The 24469-nt window shown below is 40.2% G+C and overlaps 1 protein-coding gene and 2 pseudogenes across 1 annotated transcript; 1 reads left to right on the top strand and 2 right to left on the bottom strand.

The window, feature by feature from the left end:
- The first annotated feature begins 289 nt into the window (after positions 1-289).
- Positions 290-2840, top strand: LOC100618143 (pleiotropic regulator 1-like; annotated as a pseudogene).
- A 3928-nt stretch (positions 2841-6768) lies between these two features.
- LOC100032341 (pre-mRNA-splicing factor CWC22 homolog) lies at positions 6769-9249 on the bottom strand. The gene has a single exon (XM_056814807.1). The coding sequence runs from the start codon at positions 8584-8586 to the stop codon at positions 6769-6771; it is 1818 nt and encodes a 605-aa protein (XP_056670785.1). The 5' UTR covers positions 8587-9249.
- Positions 9250-16302: 7053 nt separating this feature from the next.
- LOC100618218 (general transcription factor IIH subunit 1-like) lies at positions 16303-21759 on the bottom strand (annotated as a pseudogene).
- Positions 21760-24469: the final 2710 nt, after the last annotated feature.

Below are 24469 nucleotides of genomic sequence, written 5' to 3' on the forward strand. Positions count from 1 at the left end.
AATAGACCTTAAAATACTGGAAGAACCCAGCCTAGGTGGAACGAGCAGATCTAATCAAATGCTAAGTACCCTTTTAGTCTTAGAAGTTTCCCATATTGTTTCAGATATCCCTTCCCAAGAAGACCTACATCTGTGCTGGGGATTCTCCCAAGAACAATAGAACTTTGGAGAACTCAGGACATCAAACCTACACTGACAGCTTGCAAGTAGGCTTGGGAAAGAAGCCATGGCCAGAGGCTGGGGTATCAGAGAGGGGTATACTTAACAATAGATACTAAAAGGAGGGTCCATGCCCAGGTGTTGGTCTTCTTCTTCTGCAATGAGGGCCAAAGGGGCAGCTACAATGCCTAAAGCACAGTGGAATCCACGATGGAAATTATTCAGTGAACAGTGGACATCTAGACTCAGTCTGATGTATTCAGTGGTTTGTTCTTGGTTCTGCTGACAGGACTGTAAAGATCTGGGACCTGGATAGCAGCAAAACTGTCACTGACTGGACATCAGTTCTGTGTGAGGGATAAGAGTAAATACTAGGAGCCCATATGTCTTCTCCTTTGGTTAAGATAAGCAGTGAAATGCTGGAATCTCAAATACAATGAGGTTATAAGACATCATCACTAAGTGCTATGTGTGGTTGGATTTGTACCCAATCTACTTGCTTGTGACTTGTAGTAGAGATTCAACTGCACAGAAACAGGATGTGAGAAGTATGTTAAATTTAATTGGTTGGACTTTGAATATATTATTATTATTTGTTTTTATTAGGTGGTCACTAGGGATTTAATTCTAAATCCCAAAATGAATTACTAAAGTAAATGGAATTTATGGTAGTTTAATTACAATATTTGCAATAGAAGGAAGATATTAAGAAATGAGAGAGAGAGAGAGAGATAAAAACTCTGACTTCTTCTGATACCAGTTTAGAATTTCTAAATCCCAGCCAGGGAAAGAGAGTCTCAAGAACTATGGGCCTTACCTGGAGGCTTCACACCCCCAGAAAGGTGGGGTAACTAAGTCAGCTTTTCACTCACCAATGGTGCCAATCTTAAAGAAGTCTGGGTATTGGTCTTCAAGTCTCTCCTCAGAGTCAGTCCTTGAATGTCTGAATGAATATATGCATTCTTGAATCAGTCTCAATCTGAACTTTTCATCCTCTTTTACAGACCTTTTACTCTTGTGTCCCCCTCCTCTAAATTTTCACATCTACCAATCACATCAGATGCTTTTCTCCAGGACTGTCCATTCTTTAGTTCTCATCTTCTTTGGTTAGATTATATCTTTCTGAGTTAGAACACACCTTTAGTATTCAGTTTGAACCTTTAGTAGTTACTCCATACCTTTAGTAGTTAGTTTGCACCTTTTTGTAGATTAAAATGGGTAGATCTACTTCAAATACTGATTTTACAATTTTTGTAGATTAAAATGCATAGATCTACTTCAAATACTGAGTTACCACCTTTTTGGGGGATTAAAATATAAAAACAGATTGTAGCTTAAAGTTCTAGATTCACGATAAAGTAAGACTTAAGTATCTTCATTGTTACAATCAGGAGATAGCTAAATCCAATCTTCACAGAAGTCAATGTCACATAGGTGCAGTGGCTACAGGGAAATGTCATGCTACAGAACCACAGATCATTACAGAAAGCCAGGATACAACCATATGATTATGGGACTTAGTGACAGGAAAAGCACTGATCACATTAATGTCAACTTGAAATCTGGAGACCCAGATTTTACCCCAGTACCCTGAGAACTCACCCTGAGGAAAGTCACAGACTGCCCATTTCAGACAAAATAATAGACCTTGAGGTAGACCTAATCAAATGTTAAATACCCTTTTGTCCTAGTAGTTTCTCCCATCTATCAAAGTCCTCTCCCAGGTAGTCCAGTCCTAGGCTGGATGCTACCCTTTTGTATCCATTGTAAAGCATCAACCTTTCTCTGATAATCCTAACTTGGACTTCTCCTTTTAGCCATGGTTATGCCAATCAATCATACTTCCCTGACCTTCATTCCCCAAAGGAGATATATAAGTTCCCCAAGTTCTATTTTTCATTCAAGAATCATCTAGCAGAGTGCATTCTCCCAGGGATACATGCCCCAAGTCCCAGGGTGTTGTCCCTGTAGTTTTTGGCACTTGGCTCTGTGATAGCAGCTGATTACTGGACTTATCTTTTTCTTGATTAAAGACTTGGTTTTTTGGACTACTTTAGTAGTTCTGTGTTATTTCCATGTTAACATTTACTAATCACAAGAAGTCAGTAAGAGCAGTGGTTTTCCATACAACTGAATTCACATTTGTATTTGGTACTCCAGACAATATTAAACAGTGGAAATTCCCTGATGGAAACTTCATTCAAAACTTTTTCTGGTCAGAATGCCATAATGAATTCACTAGCTGTGAATTTGAATGGAGTATTGGTATCTGGAGCAGATAATGGCACTATACATCTTTGATATTAGAAAACTGGGTACAATTTCCAGAGTAGCTACAGCTGTGCATCCTGGATCTTTGGACTGTGAATCAGAAATATTTGACTGTACCTTTGACTGGTATGAAAGTCGATTACTCACTGCAGAAGCTGATAAAAGCATTAAAGTACACTGAGATGATGAATCAACTCACTGACCTAGAAACTCATCCAGTTAGCTGGAAACCAGAAATCAGCAAAAGACTGACAACAATATGTACATAGTTGGGTCCATGTTTTATTTTGGATTTTAGAAATACATTCAGTTTGTAATATTTAAAGGGATTGCAGGGTATTGAAGAAAAGGGGATATAAAAAGGTTTTGTAATAGGGAATGGAGGAGTTGAAGGGAGAGAGGTGTGACCATGAAAAATGTGGGTTCAAGACTGTGAATTGCCAAACTGTGAAGATAATTTTAGTGTCTTGAATTAAAATTAAAAAATAAGTGGTCGCCATGGGAAAAAATTCCCAAATATGAAATATCCAAGGCAGCTGGGTTTTATGGAGACTTTAATTAATACAAATGAAGGAATTAAGGGAAGGGAGAGAGACAGAGTAAGAGGAAATAGTAGGAAAGGGCCTAGGGCCTAGGCCTTTCTCTTTAAGAGAGAAAACTAAGTCAGTCTTTTATCCATTCACCACAAGATTTTTGTTCCAAGTAAAACTCTAGTGTTCAGAGGCCCAGCTACTCCAATTAGTCAGAGATCCAACTGACCTACAGAGAGCCTCCTCTGACTCCTAACCTCCAATTCAGCTTCCAAAGCTAAACTAAAGACAGAGGCCTCAAGTTCCTTCCTTTTAAAGAAAATTTTCTCCTGTGTCACCTCCCCTAAATTTTCACATCTACCAATTACAGTAGACACATTTCCTAGGACTGCCCATTCTTTGTTTTTGCCACTCTTTAGTTCTCACCTTCTTTGGGTAGATTATATCTTCTGAGTACTTCACACCTCTTTGCTAAGCTTGAAGTTGCTTGACCTTTTAGTGATTAATTTGACCTTCATAGGTAGTTAGCACCCTTTTGTATTAGATCTAAAAACAGACCTAGCTTAAGATTTTGGCCTCACTATAAGTATGAGTTGGGGACTTTTTCATTGTTCCAACAGGAGTTTACAACTTTATCTTCTCCTAAGGCACTATCTAAGTATGGGTGGAGTAATGTTAAAGTTCTCAATACATTCCTGACTAAGCACCTCCATTGTTTAAAATGGGGAATAGCCTTAACCAAATGTTCTAAGGTAGAGTCTGAGAAATTTTAAGATTCACAGAGGGAATATGGCTGCTAGTGAGGCAAAAGGAGAGAGATGCCCCCTACAGCAAGGCTATCTTTGAAAACTGGGATTCAGTGGATGACTTTGGGATAATAGAATAGGATGATGTATGTGAGCTATATAAAATTGATGGAAGTCAGTTTTAAGAAACAATGGAGGAAGGGAGTACAGAATGGATGGATGGAGAAAGGCCTGCAAATAGTAGGATTTTAATTGAGTCTTGACCAAAGCCAGGCAACCCAAGAAAGAGAGGTGATGGCCCCAGATTATAAATCTAGAGCTGAAAGGAAATTTAGAGGTCCTTAAGTCCATTTTACTGATGATGAGTCTCAGAGGTTAAGTGACTTGCCTAGGGTTATAGAGGTAATAAGTCATTGAGGTGGAATGTGAAACTAAACTTTCTGATCTCCCAGTACAGTGCCCTATCCACTAATTCAGACTAGCTATGTTTTTTCCATCTTCAAGACCAGAGTTGGATTTGCCACCTAGCTGTCTAGAGCAGCAAAGCAATAACTTTGACTCAACATTAAATCAATATTCCTTTCCTTGCCAGGGAAAGCAGCTTTCTTCTTTCCTTCTTTTTTTTTCATCTTTTTTCTAAGTTAAACTGGGCTCAGAAATTTTGTCTTTTGCCCAAGAAACTTTTGTTGAGAAAGTGCCTCCTCCCTCCCCTACTCTAAGCCAAGCCAGTGGACAGTTTTACTTATTTCTACTGTGGAGCTGTCCATTGGAAGTCTCCAAGCATGGACTCAAGCATATGTAGAGGAAATAATAATCATCCAGAAAGTTTTGTTTTGTTTGGAAGTTTAAAAAAAATCTCCTAAATCAATTCCACCACCCCATGAAGATGGCCTCATTCTTACAGGTACTAGAGAGTTCTGCAACTGAAATTTCCAAGGTTTCATTTGAACTGTTTTTCCAAATCATCTCAATATTAGAAACAGCTGTTTCTGGGCACCGTAAGCTGCTGGAGGGCCTTTCCTGTGCACACACTAAAGGCTCCAACAACTGACCATTAAGAGCTCATGCTGGTTATTTAATTACCATTTGGGAAGGGTGCCCTTCAGTTGAAATCTTATGTTCCACAAACAACATGTGATTCACATCAGATTTGGTTGCTTGAACTGAAGCCTTCTCTATTACCCCCAAACCCTCCTCCCATTCCCCCACACATGTGTATTTAATAGGAACATGGAGAACCACTACCAAACCATGGAACCATCATGATAGAAAGGTTAAAGCACAGCACTTGGGGCCAATGATCTCTCAATGACCAAACCTAATGACCTTTTCTCGATTCTCATCTCTTTCAACCTCTACAAAGCACTTAATATTACTAATATCCTTTTCTTTCTGGAAGCTATCTCCTCACTAGGTTTTTGTAATATTGATTCTCTCACACAGGTAGAAGAACCAGGTGAGAGCAAATACCTCATTATATTTCCTCTAAAGTACATTATTCTTTTTTGTTTGTTTAAACCTTTTGACTCAGGATCAACACTAAGTATCACTAACAAGGCAGAAGAGTGGAAGGTCTAGCCAATTGGGGGGGGGAGGTTAAGTGACTTGCCCAAGGTCACACTAGGAAGTATCTCAGACAAGATTCAAACACAGGACTTACCATCTCTAGGCAGGTTGTCCTCAGATATTCATTTTTAATTCTCTAGCACTGTAACTCTCTGGTTTTCCTACCACAGAGTGCCAAACATATAAAAACTACACTACTCAAAATGCCAATAAGATTTTGGGAGCATAAGGTGACAAGGTTGTGCTCAGGGTCAACCTTTGATTATTGAAAAAGATGCATCTTCTGCTAACTATCATTAAAAGGCTTCAGTTATAAGATTGTTCTAAAGGTGTAGCAAGAAAAAGTAAAGCAAATTGCATTGTAGGAAAGTCTTTTCAGAGATCTAAGTAGCTGCCAAAGAAAATCTCAGGTGTGTGACGTTGAAAGGTTTGCTGATCAGTTGTCATACAATATCGCCACTCTCAGCATCCATGAGGCAAGCATGCTGCCCCAAAGATGACCATGAGTGTTCCCATGCAAGGACTCTAGACTTGATTACTAGACCCTAGTCTATGTGGTGCTCAGGGAGGGCCAGCAACTCTGCTGTGAGGACTTGTAGAGGTGGATGAGATGTTCTGGGAGGATTATCACCTCTGGTGGGAAGGCTTGCTGAGCACTCTTTTCAGGGCTTTGGCACTCACCTTTCACCCAACTACCTCTTCAACCCCAGGAAGCTGTAACACACCCAGCAATCACACCAAAGTAAAAACAAAACAAAACATGGCAGCTGGGCTATTCCAGGTTGAGGGTAACCAACATGCCTCAAACAGACTTAGGGGATGTCTACCCTAGGCATGTGAAGAGTTTCCCCAGGGGAATGGGTGAATGAGAACCATTTGTTCCAATGAACATGTCTATGAAGACAGATGAAGCAAGTGCTATAGAGCTCTTATAGTTTGGGCAATCATCAAAGATCCTAAGGTCATCCACTGAATCCCAAAGCCATTCATTCTTTTTCATGCTATTTGACTTTGACTCTGGAAGAGAAAGTAAAGCTCATGCAGCTCTGCCTCCCTTAAATAGGCAGACAAAAATGTCATTAATGTCATTGGTCCTCTTTGATAAAAATGAGCAAACAAGAATTTTTAGAAAATATTTTATTTTCCTAAGTACATGTAATAACAATTTTAACATACAATTTCTGAAGTTATGATATCCAAATTGTCTGTCCCTTCCTCCCCTCCCCTATTCCTGAGAGGGTAAACAATCTGGTCTGGGTTATACAATGTAAGGAATTTGATTAAGGATTTTATTAAATATGTGAGGATTCTAAAATACATGGTGGTCACTGATTTTAAATATTAGACCTCAAAATGATTTTAATAGCTTTTATTTACAAAAGGATGGAAAGAGTGAAAGTAGAGAAATACAAAAAGGGGGCAGAGAAGATGTCTACCCTCCTATCACACTAGCTATTGCTCCAGTGCTGGGCTCAGCCCAGCAGGGCTTGTTAACTCTAGACCAGAGGTCCAGGAGCTGCACCCACACGGCCTCCTCTAAGATGTTCTCTTAAGTCATCAGTTAAACCCCCAAGACCTATGGAGGTAAAGAAGTTGATGGCAAACCTGGTATTTCTTGGGTTATCTCGGGGCAGTAATCCTTCAAAGAATGGCTGCAACGTTTCATCCTTCAGTCTTGCATTCAGCTGAGGAAGTCCCATGTATTCACAGAGTTCTTGAAAAAGTATTTTGATGAAAATTCTACTGGAAGACGTAGTAGTTTCTTCACTCAGTGTGATACATTCAAGAACACTCCATGGAAGTGAATTGGTATATAGAAGATGTGCAAACAACTTGGCCACATTTCTTAATTGGCTTGTTGCCAAGCGATGTATGGTATCATACTGTTCCTTGAAAATGCCCTCAAAGGATGCCATGTATTCCTTTTTTAGCATACAGAAACGCCCTGCCAATAAGCCAAAAAACTTCACATATGTCCTCTCTTGGGCACAGCAATCAAGTATCATGTTGCAAAGTTCTTTCATCTGGCTGTCAGGGAACTCCATTTTCAGCAATTTGTGAGCGCATTCTTCAAAATCTAAACTTGACTGAATGGCAAGATAGATTGCACGCCGGAATGATACCACATTGATTTCTGTTTTGTCAAGGACGATCACTTTTTGTCCTTCCTCATCCCCTACTTGCTCCTCCTCCTCCTCATCATCTTCACTACTTGTAGCATCTTGGTCTGTGCTGGAATCACTGTCACCTTCATTGAGAATTTCTTTCTTAATAGTTATGTATTTCTCTTCATTTTCCATGAAATTAGGATCTAGCTTGAAAACATGAAGAGCATCCTCTGTATCATAGTCATCTTCCAATGGAAGCATATGAGTGAACTGGTCTTCTTCTTCGACTAGATCAAGTCCTTCCACAATAACAGGGTGATTCTTGAATCCATCCTTACGTACTGCAAACATCACTTCAATCATATACTGAACTCGTTTGTCAATTTCCGAACTGTGCAGAATGTTTCGAAGGCGTTCAAATACAGCGTGGATTCCTCTCGGTGATACTTCTGTTAATTTTAGGCCACATTCCTTGAGCAATCCAATGGCTATTTCAACACTGTCATCTGTTGGCCTTTCAAGAAGTAAGGTCAGCATCTCTAAACACAAAACTTCGTGTGCCACCTCCTGGTTCATGAGATGCGCAATGAATTTTGTAGCATTTAGACAAAGCTGTTTATCATTTCTTTGATAGCCTTTTCTAAAATTGAGAATTAACCTCTTGAGGATAAGTTCTCCAATGTTTGGAAACTTTGAGTTGATAATTGCCACAAGAGCAGCATAAATGTGGGTAAAGACTGGAGAAGCATTTTGTGCTTGCAAAATAGATCGAGATAGCAACCCCCTTCCTCTAACAATATTTTCTTGAAGGAGGTCTTGAATGATAATTCCTATGTTAGACCTGTTCACCTTATTGATAAGACCATTGATGGACTTCTTTAAGGCCTCCCAGCTCAGCCTTTGGTAAGCTAAGCTGTTTTTATCTGTAACCTGTTCTTGCATCATTCGGAGTTTTGCTGGAGGAATATAAGCACCACCAGTGTGAATGAGAAGTGGGTCCACATCTTCTTTCTTCCTCTTTGTTGGGGGCTCTTCATGAACAGGTGATCTCTGAGTTGCTGCTATTTCTGTATACCGTCTGCATTTTTCTCTGCAATCTCTGTCTAGAGGAGATCGTCCCTGATCTTCGTTTTCTGGAAAAGACCTCCTCTGAGAAAGTCCTCTTCTTTCTTGGCCAGAATTCTGTTTCATGTGAGCCATGCTCATTTTCAATTTCTGTTGTTGATCTCTATCTCTAGCAGTCTGGAGAGCCCACTCCCTGCTTCTAAATTGGAAGAACCCAATAGTAGGAATCCCTTGGTAGTCAGTTTTTCCCTCCTGACTGGAGAAATTTCATATAAGCAGCTGCCAAGCCTTGGCCATTTGATTTTCAGATCTCTTCTATTGGTCCTTCTTACTACTCAAAAGGTCAGTGATCTTGTTGAACCTCTCAGCAGTTCTTTCTCTTGTTCTCCCTCCCTGGATCTCCACAATGTCCACAAATCCTGGAATAGGCCTGGTCAGGAATAGAGCTCCAGCTGAAATCTAGACCCTGAACAGAGACTTCTCAGACTGAGCCATGACTGGGCTTTTATAGGACTTTTCCTCCCAGATTCTCCTCCCCTTTCCCACTCACTCAAGGAAGGTGTGAACTCTACAATCTTATCAGGTGTGAACCAATAAAAAATTCTTTTGTTCTTCCTCACCAAGTCATCGATCCTCAGTAACAACACCTTGTGAGTACATCAAAGAACTCACAACTCAGAAACAATGAAAAAGGAGTTCACACCCTTGAGAAGACTGCTCTTTACCTCCCTGACCTGGGTACATTACTTGTTTGCCTCAGTTTCCTCATTTTTAAAATGGGGAATAAAAACAGAATCTATTTAGCAGGGGGGACTTATACATGAATTATATTTAAGTGAGGCAGAGTTGCAGAGTTTCCAGTCTTACTCTGTCTTTCAGAGTCATCCAACAAATAGGATGACCCTCAATGTCAGGAAGTCTCTCAGCAAATAAAATCTAAATTTGTCTTTTAGAGACATCTATCTTCCCTTTCTGATTGCTATCAAATAGAATCGGTCACTGTCATAAAACGGAAAGAGGATGCAGTATTAGAGGATCTAAGTTCAAAATCTCTTTCACTCATTTACCCTGAGTAATCTGAGGCAAATGATTTAAGCCTGGAGGCCTCAGTTCTTCCATTTTGAATAACTTGGTCTCCCAAGACTCTACAATTTCTAAATCTGCTTATCCACCAGATGTCAACTTTTCAAATGCCTGAAGAAATCTAGGACAAGGTAAACCACTCCAGTATCTTTGACGAGAAAATCGGAAAAGGAGTCACAAAGAATTCAGTCCTTTTCAATCATGTACTACAAAACTCCCTCCAGCTGAGCCCCTGTTCCTTCTTAATGGGGCATGTAATTAAAGCCTTTCAATTCACTTCAGGAAACCTTTTTTAAGTGCCTACTATGTGCTAGGCACAGTGTGTTTGAATTTTTATTCATAACAAATGCTAAGGAAGCTCTGGGTATAATATGAATGATCAGTTATGTTCTCTAAGTTATTTTGATACAAAAACTTAGGCTCCATTCTTTCACTGAATGTTTCAGAAAAGTGACTCTACTGGGAAACCTTGACTTTAGCTTCTCACTCTTCTCTTGACCCAAGCTGAGGGCTTGCCACTAGTGGGGTCACTCTAAGGACTGGTTGTTGAATGTGGTTAGAATTGGAGCAGATCTATTCCTTTCCTTACAGGCTCTAATCAAATTCCTTGGAACTCCTGATAAATGGTGCCAAGACTCCTTCTGAGACTTGATTGTGTTGCTTGCACAGACAGGATTTCAGTTGGGCCAGGTCAGAGTAATAACAGGAGTAGCCAGATGATCTGGATCTGGGGATGACAGTTGAAAGTGCATTTGTGGCTACTGCTCCTAGGGGGAGGGACAGGAATGGCTTGGTCTAAGGATTGGTGTCTTTGTAATGCACATGGATAGATATAGCTGATTTACTATTTTGTGTGCTATTTAGAGGGCTGGAGATAATAGTTCTATTTCTCAATAATGCAACCAAACTTAATTCATCAAAGTACAGAAACAATACCTTCTGAGAACAAACTACCAACCTGTGGTTTTAGCTTCCAATAGGTTTCTAGCTGTCCAGTGTGAAAAGAAATTCTTGGTTCTCTTTGTCTATTCTGAGTTTACACTTGTAAAAAGGGAATCCTTTATCCTCTTTGCCTAGTTGGAGTTAACACTTTGGTTAACAATAACTTAAGTACCCCTACTTAGTACCTCACCAGATTGGGAAAACAGGATTAACTCTCCTTTGTCTACTCTTGAATTGAATTGACAAGAGCTTGAACACCCTACTTAGCAGTAGGTGGAGGGGCTCTTGGAGAGCTCCACCCTTTCAACTCAATCAGCCAGGAAAGGAGAGTTCACACCCTCAGAAACTCAGTCAGGAAACTGTGAACCCTTTTGATGAGAATTCACACCTCCAGAAGGTGAGATGGGGATCCAACAGATACTGTCTCTCCTCCCCCAGCCAATGCTGGGAAATTTGGAAGCTGTGCTTGGCCCTTGTGAAGAGGGCAAGGGACAAGAAGTCACTATAAAAGGCCCTGAATTTCTGGGGCTGGAGATATCGACTTCAAGAAGGAGTTGGACTTCAGGAATGAAGTCAGCATCAAGAAGGTTGCCTCAAGAAAGAAAGTCAGCCTCAAAAGCAAAGAGGGAGTTCTCCCAAATTCATTTCATGAACCAAATATGGTACTGATTCCAAAGCCAGGCAGGGCAAAAACAGAGAAAGAAAACTACAGACCAATCTCCCTAATGAACATAGATGCAAAAATCTTAAACATGATACTAGCAAAAAGACGTCAGCAAGTGATCAGGAGGGTTATTCACTATCATCAAATAGGATTTATACCAGGAATGCAGGTCTGGTTCAATATTAGGAAAACCATCCACATAATTGACCATATCCACAAGCAAACCAACAAAATCACATGATTATCTCAATAGACGCAGAAAAGGCCTTTGATAAAATACAACAGCCATTCCTATTAAAAACACTAGAAAGCATAGGAATAGAAGGGTCTTTCCTAAAAATAATAAACAGTATATATCTAAAACCATCAGCAAAGATCATCTGCAATGGGGATAAACTAGATGCATTCCTAATAAGATCAGGAGTGAAACAAGGATGCCCATTATCACCTCTATTATTTAACATTGTACTAGAAACACTAGCAATAGTAATTAGAGAAGAAAAAGAAACTGAAGGTATTAAAATTGGCAATGAGGAGACCAAGTTATCACTCTTTGCAGATGATATGATGGTCTACTTAAAGAATCCTAGAGAATCAATAAAAAAGCTAGTGGAAATAATCAAAAACTTTAGCAAAGTTGCAGGATACAAAATAAACCCCCATAAGTCATCAGCATTTCTATATATCTCCAACTCATCTCAGCAGCAAGAATGAGAAAGAGAAATTCTATTCAAAATCACCTTAGACAATATAAAATACTTAGGAATCTATCTGCCGAGACAAACACAGGAACTATATCCACACAACTACAAAACACTCTCCACACAACTAAAACTAGACTTGAGCAATTGGAAAAACATTAACTGCTCATGGGTAGGACGAGCTAATATAATAAAAATGACCATCCTACCCAAAATTATCTATCTATTTAGTGCATACCCATTGAACTTCCAAAAACTTTTTTACTGAATTAGAAAAAACCGTAACAAAGTTCATTGGAAGAACAAAGGATCAAGGATATCCAGAGAAATAATGAAAAAAAAAATACAAAGGAAGGTAGCCTTGCAGTCCCAGATCTCCAACTATATTATAAAGCAGTGGTCATCAAGACAATATGGTACTGGCTAAGAGACAGAAAGGAGGATCAGCGGAATAGACTTGGGCTAAGTGACCTCAGTAAGACAGTCTATGACAAACCCAAAGACCCTTGCTTTGGGGACAAAAATCCACTATTTGATAAAAACTGCTGGGAAAATTGGAAGATAGTGTGGGAGAGATTGGGTTTGGATCAACACCTCACACCCTACATCAAGATAAATTCAAAATGGGTGAATAACTTGAACATAAAGAAGGAAACTATAAGTAAATTAGGTAAACACAGAATAGTATACATGTCAGACCTTTGGGACAGGAAAGATTTTAAAACCAAGAAAGACTTAGAAAGAGTCACAAAATATAAAATTAATAATTTCGACTACATCAAATTAAAAACGTTTGGTACAAACAAAAACAATGTAACTAAAATCAGAAGGGAAGGAACAAATTGGGAAACAATCTTCATAACAAAATCCTCTGACAAAGGTCTAATTATTCAAATTTACAAAGAGCTAAATCAACTGTACAAAAAAATCAAGCCATTCTCCAATTGATAAATGGGCATGGAACATGAATAGGCAGTTTTCAGTTAAAGACATCAAAACTATTAATTTAAGCACATGAAAAAGTGTTCTAAATCTCTTATAATCAGAGAGATGCAAATCAAAACAACTCTGAGGTATCACCTCACACCTAGCAGATTGGCTAACATGACAGCAAAGGAAAGTAATGAATGCTGGAGGGGATGTGGCAAAGTTGACACATTAATTCATTGCTGGTAGAGTTGTGAATTAATCCAACCATTCTGGAGGGCAATTTGGAACTATGCCCAAAGGGTGATAAAAGACTGTCTGCCCTTTGATCCAGCCAGAGCATTGCTGGGTTTGTACCCCAAAGAGATAATAAGGTAAAAGATTTGTACACAAATATTCATAGCTGTTCTCTTTGTGGTGGCAAAAAACTGGAAAATGAGGGGATGCCCTTCAATTGGGGAATAGCTGAACAAATTGTGGTATATGTTGGTGATGGAATACTCTTGTGCTCAAAGGAATAATAAAGTGGAGGAATTTCATGGAGACTGGAATGACCTCCAGGAAGTGATGCAGAGTGAGAGGAGCAGAGCCAGGAGAACATTGTACTCAGAGACTGATACACCATGGTTCAATCAAGTTCTCCATTAGTGTCAGTGCAGTGATTCTGAACAATCTGCAGGGATCTAGGAGAAAAAACACAACCCACAATCAGAGGACAAACAGTGGGAATGGAAACACCAAGGAAGGGCAAATGCTTGACTACAGGGGTTGAGGGGATATGATTGAGGAGAGGCTCTAAATTAACACTCTAATGCAGATACCAACAACGTGGAAATGGGTTCCGATCGGGGACACAGGTGATACCCAGAGGAATCATGCGTCGGCTATGGGAGGGATGGTGGGAGGGGGGGAGGAAAAGAAAATGATCTTTGTTTCTAATGAATAATTTTTGAAAATGACCAAATAAAATAATGGTTAAAAGGAAAAAAAAAGAAAATAAAGTCAGCCTCAGGAGTCCCCTTCAGCACCAGTCATTGTGTTGACCTTCCTCTTGGAGGGGACTTGGGTGAGTGAATAGCTGGATTTTCCTTCCTGTCTTCTGGAGAGAGTTTAATTCTGGTTGAAGGTCAAAAAGTCCTGACTGAATCAAGCACCAGAGCAATATTTAGTTAGATAGACTAATGTCTTCTCTACCCTTTTGTATTTCTCTGTTTTCACTCTTTCCACCTCTTTCATAGATAAAAACTATTAAGGTCGTTTGAACTTTGAGCAATAATACTTTGAACTGGTGACCACAATTATTTATAATCTTAATATATTTAGCCAAACCATCAATTTTAATCCCTACACCAGCAAGAGCCCTTATGTCTTCCATCTGCCCCTGAACACATATGAATTTACTCAAGTGAGAGGAACACAGCCATAGTCATGACTTGGTTATAGGCTGATGACTGGAGTTCAGGGTGTATTATTTAAACTTTGACCTATGAACTAAGTTAGTTACCACATAATTTATTGACTGTTTATTTCAAAATAATTGAAAGATTTTTGGGGTATGATTTTTCTTTGGTCGGTTTTATTATAGGGCCTGTAACTGTATGTCCTTTGGTTAATTCATATGTAACTTATTATGTCCTATCAAACAAATGCTTAGCTACTTATTGACAATCAACTTAAAATAGCTCAGTCATAAAATGGAGGTTAAAACAAAATGGAAGCAGTTGCACTAAGTTGGCTCACTGACTTATTAATACCTTAATTTTCTCCCTTTTTTAAAGTTCCTTTTTTATTTCTGAAAGCAGCTCTTAATGCAAATAAAAAGCATTTACTGAGTAACTATAGTAAACAGGGTATTTTTAAACTTGTATTTATTTTTTCAATTTTGATAAAAATAATTTTTGCTTGTAAAGCTCTTAAAAAATACCCTTACCTTCCATCTTTGATTCAATATTGTGTATTGGCAGAAGAATGATAAGGGCTAGGCAAAGGGAGTTAAGTGATTTACCTACGGTCTATAAAATTATATTTCTATCTCAAATAATAAAAATATTATATTTTATGATGTTTATTAAGGATCATTAGAAATCAAGGAATAAAGAGGATACAAAATAGAAACCACGTCATACCCATGACTGGTTAGCCATTTTCAGTCATTCCCACTCCCCACCATTACTGCTGATTGTTGCCCAAAAAAGAAGACGTGGGAAGAGTTACCACTAGTTAAATGCCAATAATGTGATCCCACTGACATGGAGATGCAAGAGAGATTATAGGGAATTTGGGGGAATTACTAAGGACTTCTGGGGAATGAAGTCAAAGGTTCAAATCTCCATTTATACAGGTCACATCACTAGGCCAGATTTGAAGCCAGAACCCCTATCTTTATGATTGGCTCTTTGTCCACTGAGTCATCTAGCTCCCCCTAGATAATTGTTTTTTTTTTGACATTTTTTCATTCAGATTCTCTCCCTCCTTCTCTTCTGTAAAAATTAAAATGTATTTCAATAATAAAAATGTTATATTTCAAAGGATTTATTAATGATCATTAGAAAATAAAGGAATAAAAGGGATACAAAATAAAAACCATGTGCCCATGGCTAATCAGGCTGTTCAAAAATTTCCCCACTTACCACCACCATGCTCAAGACAAGAAGACAAAGAGAGCCAGAGCAGGAGTGACCACTGAATTTATCCCCTGTCTACAGGAAGTACATAATGACAGGAAGTCAGAGGGTTCCTGGGAAATGTAGTTTAGGGTAACAGATTTTCAATTATATACTTCCCCTCTCCAAAATCATTAAATAGTTTTTTATAGGTTATGCAAGTGCTTTCATGCAATATACATGTCTATATTCCTCATGCCTACACAGTGTCTTTTCAGGATATATCTTTCTGTAGACATATATATATATATATATATATATATATATATATATATATATATATATGCAATTCCAATTGTTTTGGTTCTGCCTTAATACAACTCCCAGTTTTTAAGTTTTATCACATCTCCTTTCACTCTACAATGTGCAGTTTCAATGGGATCATTTCCCAAGTTCAGTGGCTGCAGATGTACCTGCAGTATCTTCTTGGTTGGGTTATCCACAAGCTTCCAGGGCATGTTTCCACAACTGCTACAAAATCATCCCAGGGACCAAAGCTTCCAAAGCCCTGAACTCCTTCAGGTCTTCTTCAGCAGTGTAAAAATAGACTCGAATTCAGGACTCCAATCCCCAGAATCCTTTGCTCCACTTCCCCAGAGTGCTTTGTAATCACACTGAATTCTCACCTGGGCGAGAACACAAATGATTATTTAAAGGAGTTCTCCACCTACTGAGGGGTCTTTTGGACTTCCGTTTTGGAGCAGAGGTGGCTCTTTTCATAATGTAGGTGAGGTGTCTAGGCCTCTGGCCTAGGCACATGTTTTCTTATCCTGTATTTTCTTTAATCCTTAATCTTTAATAAACCTCTAAAAAATATAATACTCCTTGCAGAGAGAAACTAATTTCTACCTGCCTCAGTTTCCCTAAATTTTAATCTTTACAGCAGGTACCTGGACTGCCTGCCACATGCAGAATTTGTTGTTGGCATCTTCAGCAGCTCATCTATGTGACTTAGTAAATCTGTGTTTAAATACTATCTCCACATATTTTCTTGGGTAGGTAGAGTTTAGTAGCTTGGAATTATTTCAAATTGATCTTTATCCTTATTACCATTTCTTCTAGGAATGGGGTGTTCACTGGACAACAGGAACAGAAATGCTTCAACAGCTCCTCTATAGTTACATACAAGTCCCTGATGTCTGACTTAATATCATTTGGCACCATCTGCATTATGGTTTGCTGTGGTCCTCTCAGCACAAGTACTCCTCCAAGGCAAAGGGCTGTGAAGGTACCACTTGAAACACTACTTGACAGAACCTGAGTTAGTTTGAGTGTGTAAGTTTCCATAATATCCTGACTTGTTGCATATTGTAGGGACCGAATTGGAGCTGAGCCATGATAATCCCTATCTGATTTCTTCAAGTTTGGGACAATACTTTTTATGATATTATTCCCCTCCTATTCCCTCCAAGGCTTCCTAGCCAATGGATTCCTGTCACTTCATCCTTTTGACTGGTGACTGCAAGAAATCTGAATCTCCAGAGTTCCCATCTGTGCCTCTCTTCTCTTGGTAGTGATAATTTTGTGCTTCTTGTTTCCTGAGACCCACTGCCAGGACCATGACACTATGATGGTTAAATCTCTAGATGATCTTGGTCTTGCTATTCTCCTTTATGGATTTTGAAGAGTTGGAAGAAGACAGCACAAGAGAAACCCCAATGCCTTCACCTAATGATTTATCCTCCAGGGCTGTCAAATCTAGTAGTGGGTTTTTCACTCCTAGGAATGCCATTGTTTTCAAACCCTTTTTATCCATTTTGGCACATTCTGGAGAGAGATATTTCTACCCTGTGTTAAGCCAATCCCTAGGCAAATAGTGGGATAAAAAATCAGGTCTAGAATTATTTTTCTGTCATGTGATCTGGGGCATTTTTCTACCTGTTCCATTTTGACTGCTGGTTAGGTCCTACATATCTTGGGGATGATATCAGAATTTTAGTTGTAGCATGGGCCCTTACAGCCATCTGTCAGAGGGCAGATATAGCCAGAAATGCTGAAGAAATGGCCATATCCTGCTTGGGATCTGAAGCTGCAGAGATCTCCACAGTGTTCTTGCTTAAATGACTGGCCCAGAATTCCTCAGTGCTGATCACCTGACTCATCACCTGGTCTTTATAAAGCTGCAACCAAACAGGGTCTCCTCACAGCATTCCTTAGTTGTCTTCCAGGTCTAGGATGCCTTTTCCCATAGCTTTGAGCAACAGCTCATTTTGTGTATGTAACAGTAGGTGTTAGCCAAAAAACGCTAGTGCAATCTGGGACTTAGATGGAACCCATTGTTTCCATCTCTACCTTCTTTGGACCCAATTAGGAGCACTATGTTCATTTCTGGGTGTCCTAATTTTTTGTTTATTTTTTTTCTATTGATGGACTGGAGAATGTCCAGAGAGGAGAGAGGAGAATGGTGTAGGGATTTTAGTTGGCAATACATGAAGACTTATTAAAGAAATTGGGAATATTTAATCTGGAAAAGAAATAAGTCCAATGTGGGGGGGAGGGTGTGGGAGCAGTGTATGATAACTGTCTCCAAGTATTTTAAAGGCTGTCATTTGGAAGAGGAATTAGAGTTGTTCAGCATGGCCCCAGAAACCAAAAACAGGTCAATAGAGAAAAGTTACCAAAAAAAAAAATGAACAACAGCTTTTAACTTTAAGAAAAACTTCCTGACAATTAGAGCTTCCCCAGCATAGAATGGGCTGCCCAAGGAAGTGATGGAGTTCACAAAGATGTTTATGTCACCTTGGAAAAACACAGAACTACTAAGGTAATCATAAAAACCAAGTCTTTAATCCGGAAAGAAATAGGTCCACTATAACCCGCTGCTATCACAGAACCAAGCGCCAAAAACTGCACAGAGGCAAAACCATGGGACTCTGGGGACAGTATCTCTGGGAGAAATCAATGCTAGAAGATTCTCCAAAGAACACTAGAACCCAGAATGTTTTATACCCTTTGAGGGAACTCAGGACCTCAAACCTACACTGACAGCTTGCAAGTAGGCTAGGAAAAGAGGCGATGGCTAGAGGCTGGGGTATCAAGGAATGGTCTACTTACAATAGATACTAGAAGGATGGTTCTTGTGCAGGTGCTGATCTTCTTGGGAATGAATTATGGGGGATACTATGGGGGAAACTTCTAAGACTAAAAGGGTACTTAACATTCTAGTAGATCTACCAGCCCCATCTAGGCTGAGATCAGATCATCAAGTACTTTCAATTCTATTGCTTAGTCTCAAATGGGTAAGTCTGGGACTTCCTCTGGGGTAAGTTCTCAGGGGACAGGGGCAGACTTGGGACCCCCAAAAACCCATTTGACACTTCTGAGGCTCAACTCTCACTCTAATTCAAAGGGTCTCCTCATCTGTGATTCTGTGATAGATACTCTAAAAACTTCTAGCCAGGAGGGTGTGAGGCTAGAGATTCCACAAATGGGAATTGCAGGAACTGTCACAAGGCTGGAAGTCTGAATGGAATTGCAGTCCAAATTGTGCTGGGACTTAGGTGCCGTGGGTCCTTTTCCTATTAGAATCCCAAACTAGCCAGAACACAAAAGGAATTGGGGAGGGGGGGGCAGTGATAGTAGAGATAATGGGTTGGGCAGAGCTGGCCCACATCAGTGAATCTCAAATGCCTTGACTTGGAATCTCATTCCTGGTTGGAAATAGAAACAGCTAAGTTCTCTTTACTCATTGCTTTTCTGCAGAAGGCACTGGAGGACAAGCCACAGGAAGGTCAAATTAACATGCTTGCTGCTGCTTCACTTTATCAGCCCACCTATTACAATGAACAACGACAAACACCCAGGAACTCAGAGTTCTGGCCTTCTATTAAGTGAAGCTGTCAGGGAATGCAGATGCATCCCATGCTCCACCTTCCTGTGAAGGTCTCCTAGAAATCTCTTCCTTCACTGTCTGTTAGCCCTGGAGCTCTACTGTGCTCGAAGAAGAGCCAAAACTCCAAGAGGGGGGAAGAGGGAAGAGAATGGAACCACAGACAAGAACACCCAAATTCCTGGAATCTTGCTCAGTCCTTAAGGATACCAAGGCTTCATTTCATAGAGCTAATTCACATTACACAGTGAATTCACCAGCCAACTGCCTTTTGGGGTAAAGAATGGAGCCAATAGGAGAATTCAATTTAGGGACCCTGTCCTGAGGAAGTGTGTGGAAGGACCTGAGAAAAGAAGCAGACAAAATCACGAGCTGAGAGGGACCTTTAGAATATAGGATGCCAGAGGATATTAAATCATAGGAAAAAGAATGAGAGCATCAAAGTCAAATCCTTCATTCAGGCTTCCTTTTCCTACTTTATCAGAATGGGATATGAAGTTACACCCTACCACTTAGGGGAAGTACCAGGATTTTAGTCCAATAGCATCATTAGATCCTGAGAATTGCAGACCTGGCAGAGGTCAGAGAGAACATTTAATCCTACCCCCTCTGAACCAGCCTCAAAAACTTGGTAGCTCTATGACTGGGTCGATCAATTATTCTCTGTCTTCCTCAACTACTCCAACTATAAAATGGGAATAATGTTATTTAATATTCAACCTCCAAGGTGGCTGTGAGGATAATATGAGATAATATTTGTAAAATACATTGCACAGGGTCTGGCACGTATTGAATACTTAATTCTTGCTATTTAAAAAAACTAAACCCTTATATTATGCCTTAGAATCAACATTAAGTATTGGGTTAATTATTTAATATCAATTGGGTTAATATCAATATTAAGTTATTGGCAGAAGGGTGGTGAGGGCTAGGCAACTGGGATTAAGTGCATTGTCCAAGTTCACACAGCTAGGAAGTATTTGAGGCCATATTTGAACCCAGGATCTCCAGTGTCTGGACCTGGACCTCTTAATCCCCTGAGCTCCCTTGAGCTCCCTAGCTGGCCCTAATTTTTTGTTTTCCCACTTTCTCCTTTCCTTCATATGACCAAACTTGAAAATATGTAATTAGGGAGCTGGCAGCTAGTGATAAGACAACCCAATGAAAAGCAATGTGACAAATAAAACTCACCTTTTAATAATATAATATGAGCTGGGTGGCAATAAACCAATTAAATAGCCTCTTTGATGCTCAGTTTCTGCGTTTGTGAATTGGAGATGGAGTCTAATCCCAATGGCTGCTCCTACTTCAAGAGGAAATTTAAAATGAGTAATCTCTGTGAAATGGTTTGCAAACTCTAAAGCAAAGCCCAAATGTCTACTTGTATTCTTCCTAACAGCCTTCCTACTTTTACAGAAGCCATGCCATTCCCCACAGGGCAGAATTGAGAAAAATTGAATGGAAAAGGCAAACAGGCAGATTTTGTATTGATAGAAGAAAACAACTTCCTAAGGAACAGAACTAATCTAAAAGGGAATGGATTGTCTCTGGAGGGTGGGGCTCAGGGGGGCTCCCCATCTCTGGTGGCCTTCAGGGAAAGACAGGGGTTTCCCTTGAGGAATCTTCCCACTCAAAGATTCTATGAAGTCCAAAACAGAATTTATGACCCTTCCTCTAAAACTCCTCTTTCTGGCTTCAATTCTTCTCAGGGTTCAAACTCCAGGCTGTTCTCTGCTGTCTACTATCCCCAATCCCTGAGATCCTCCCCCACACACACACAAATCAGGGTCCAGAACAGTCTTTTGTTCCCCTGTGTAGCTGGGATTCCTAGCTTGAAAGTGGGAACAGCTGTGCCCAGAAGGCTGTGCTTGGATACAGCTGCCCAATATTTTGTGGGTGTACTTAAGAGGAATTGGCACTTGGATTAGTTATGAAAGAAACTGGCTTGAGGGCAAGAAGGTTTTTTTGGAGCAGATTGTTGAGAGGAGAGTTAGCCCTGGGATTCATAGCCAGGAATCAGAGTGTGCTTGTGAGAAACCACAAATGAAAAGACTGTCCAGCACTTAGACCCCTTGTGGAGCCCCAAAGAGTGTGCTGGGATTGAGTGCAAGCTTGAGGGCATGTAACAAGTGGCTGGACTGGGTTCTTCATTTTACCTTGTAGTGGTGATATAAGGGGTGGAGTGCTGAGATGAAGCACAAGGCAGGATTCTGTATTCCATGGCAAATAACTTTGAATGGCAAAGATCTGGCCTCAAGACTCTCTCAAAAGGAGACAGCAGCATGGGGATGCAGAGATATGGAACAGAGATTGTGAACATCTCACCCTCCATTCCTGTTGCCATTTCCCCCACCTGGTTTTTCTTTTCTCAGTTGAACTGCAAAACAGATCTGCCCAGCTTCTCCCTTAGGATCTTGTCCTCCAGTCTTTGAAACTTTGGCTAACTTCTTCAGCTCCTCCTGCTTGGAAGGTATCAATGCCACGATCCCCCAGGCTTTGCCCCATCTTGTTTAAGGCAACCTCTGGAACATTTGAAATCAAATATGGCATGTGCCTAGATTATAGGAGGATAATCTTTACTAATAACAATAATTATCCCCATTAGAAGCATTTCCTTATAAAGAAAACATCAAAGCAACAGTTTTCAATTAACTTTCCTAAGCTCCTGGAACCAACTCATCTATTCAGGGATCATTATCTCTTCATATGGCAGTAAATTGGGCATTTCTGATTGTGTAAATGTATGTGGCTTTCTGCAACTATATAGAAAAAGGGATGTGTCAAGATGTATCTGTGAGCAAGTGTTTATATCTCTGTATATATTTCTGCTTATGTGCATGCAATGTATATTTGTATACTTCTGAGCATTTTGGTATAAGTGTGTTTTTGCATCTGGACTCCATCTCCCAAGGTGGCCCATTCCACTGGGAGATAGTTCTCATTATTAGGTATTTTTCTTTACCTAATCTGACCTCCCTCATTTTACAGATGAGAAAACTGAGATCCAGAAATATTAAATGACTTTTTAAGGGAAGTTGTCAGTGGCAAGATTTGAACCTACATGCTCTGACTTCAAATCCAATTTCTCCCCATTCTTTCTAGTTTTGGTCTCTGGGACCAAGTAGAGCTCATCTGGTCCCTTAAAGACCAATTCCCTTTGGAATTAAATATCCCTAGTTAGACTCAAGTTAAAAGCATTTTGCTACTATATGCTGTGAAAGGGAATTATTTATTCTCTTTGTCTATTTTGAGTTAACTTTGTTAGCCATCCAGTAAGAGAATTCACAAGTCACTTACTTGAAGAAGTAAGAGAATTCGAAAGTCATTTGCCAAAATGAGTGATAACTCCAGAATGCAAAGCACCCCTGCTTAACACTAAGTAAAGTCATTTGCTAAAGTGGGTGATAACTCAATCAGTCAGAAACTTTTGAATCCTATGATAAAAGTTGTTATCTTCAGAAGCCTATGATAAAAGCTTGACACCTTCAGAGGCCTATGATAAGAGGCCTATGATAACACCTTCAGAGGATGAGAGGTGTGAATCCCACAGACACTGGCTCCCTAGGCAATTTGGAAGATGCAATTGTTCCCTGTGAAGAGGGGAAGGTACAAGGAGTCACTATAAAAGCCTTGAACTTCTTTGGCTGGAGAGATTCTTCTGGAGATAGTCTTCAGGAGGTCCTCTTCTGCCTGAATCTGGAGCTTGGAAGATCTTGGACTGGGATTGAGGTTTGGAGCTATGACTTTGGATTTGGACCTTGACTTCAACTTGGGACCTTGGCTCTTGGATGACTGAGTAGCGGGCCTCTCTTTCCTGGCTTCTGGAGAGAGATTAGTTTCAGAGAGGCCTTCCCTTCTGAAATTGTGTGTATGTGTGTGTGTCTGTGTGTGTGTGTGTGTGTGTGTGTGGTGTCTGTGTGTGTAACTCCAGGTCCTCTGGTCAAGGGCTGAGCCGAGCACAGGAGCAATATTTAGTGTGATAGGGTAGACATCTTCTCTACTCTCCTTCTGTATTTCTCTATTTTCACTCTTTCTACCCTTTTTGTAAATAAAAACTATTAAAAGTCATTTTGACTTGAGCAATATTTTAAATTGGTGACCACAAGATTATTTTAGAACCCTCACATATTTAGTCAAACCCTTAATTTAATTCCTTACAGTGCCAAGTATTGTGATAATCACTGAGAATACAAAAAAAAAGAAGTAAAAGGAAGTCCCTACCCCCTAGAAGCTCATATGCTCAAAATTGTCAATGCTCTATTGTAGTTAGAGATGTAATAGGATATCACACATGATAAATGTGAGACCAGAGGTCAGGAGAGAGTTTAAAACTAGATAAATAGATCTAAGAATTATTTGCATAAAAAATGGAATCCATAGAAACTAATAGGATCACTGGGAAAGATAGTATAGAACTGTGATCACAAATGTTTGGCATGTATGCCAAAGATGGCACATAGAGACCTCTCTGTGGACATAAGCATTGTCCCCAGGCAGAACTACTCTGTTACCCCTCTCCATTGTACCTTCCCATTCTGTACTCCCTTCCCTGAGTGGAGTACTCAGTCTATTCCTTTCTCTTTCTCCCTCTCCTATCTGGAACTAGGGGCTGAAGGAGGTAGGAGGGGGTGGGTCTCCTCTCCTGCTAGACCTGGCCCCACCGCCTAAAAGATCCCCACTTTCATTCCCTGCCAGATGCCAGTCTGGGTGGTGACCCTGCCCCCCCAAAGGCTATATGCTCTCCCTCTGCCCCCTTCTCCCACCCCTACATGAGTTACAGCTTCTCCTACCCCCACTTGGGTTACAGCTTTTCCCACCCCCACATGGGTTACAGCCCAATAGGCAGCCCTACTCCCTAAAAGGCTCTGAAGTTGCCTCACTACAACAGAGCCAAGCAGAGGCCAAGTAGGGCTGCCTTTGAATTGGACTCAACAAGATATGCACCCTTTCTTGTAATAAGAAGTTACCTCCCCCCCCCTTGCATTATAATAAGAAGCCTTCTCCTCCCAGCCTTCTCCTACCTTCTCAACCCTACTATTCTCAGTCAAAGAAAAGCTTGGAAACAGCCTCCTTGCTTGGCCCCCTAGTGTGGGGGCCTGCCCCCACTCAACCCCACTCAAGGCCTCCAAATGCAGACAGCAAGCAACCTGGTCTAGGGAGGGGCAGGACATGGCTTGTGGTTTCTAAAAGGATTGCCATCACTGGTGAAGAAGAA

The sequence above is a fragment of the Monodelphis domestica genome, chromosome 2 (assembly GCF_027887165.1).
Source record: "Monodelphis domestica isolate mMonDom1 chromosome 2, mMonDom1.pri, whole genome shotgun sequence".
NCBI lineage: Eukaryota > Metazoa > Chordata > Mammalia > Didelphimorphia > Didelphidae > Monodelphis > Monodelphis domestica.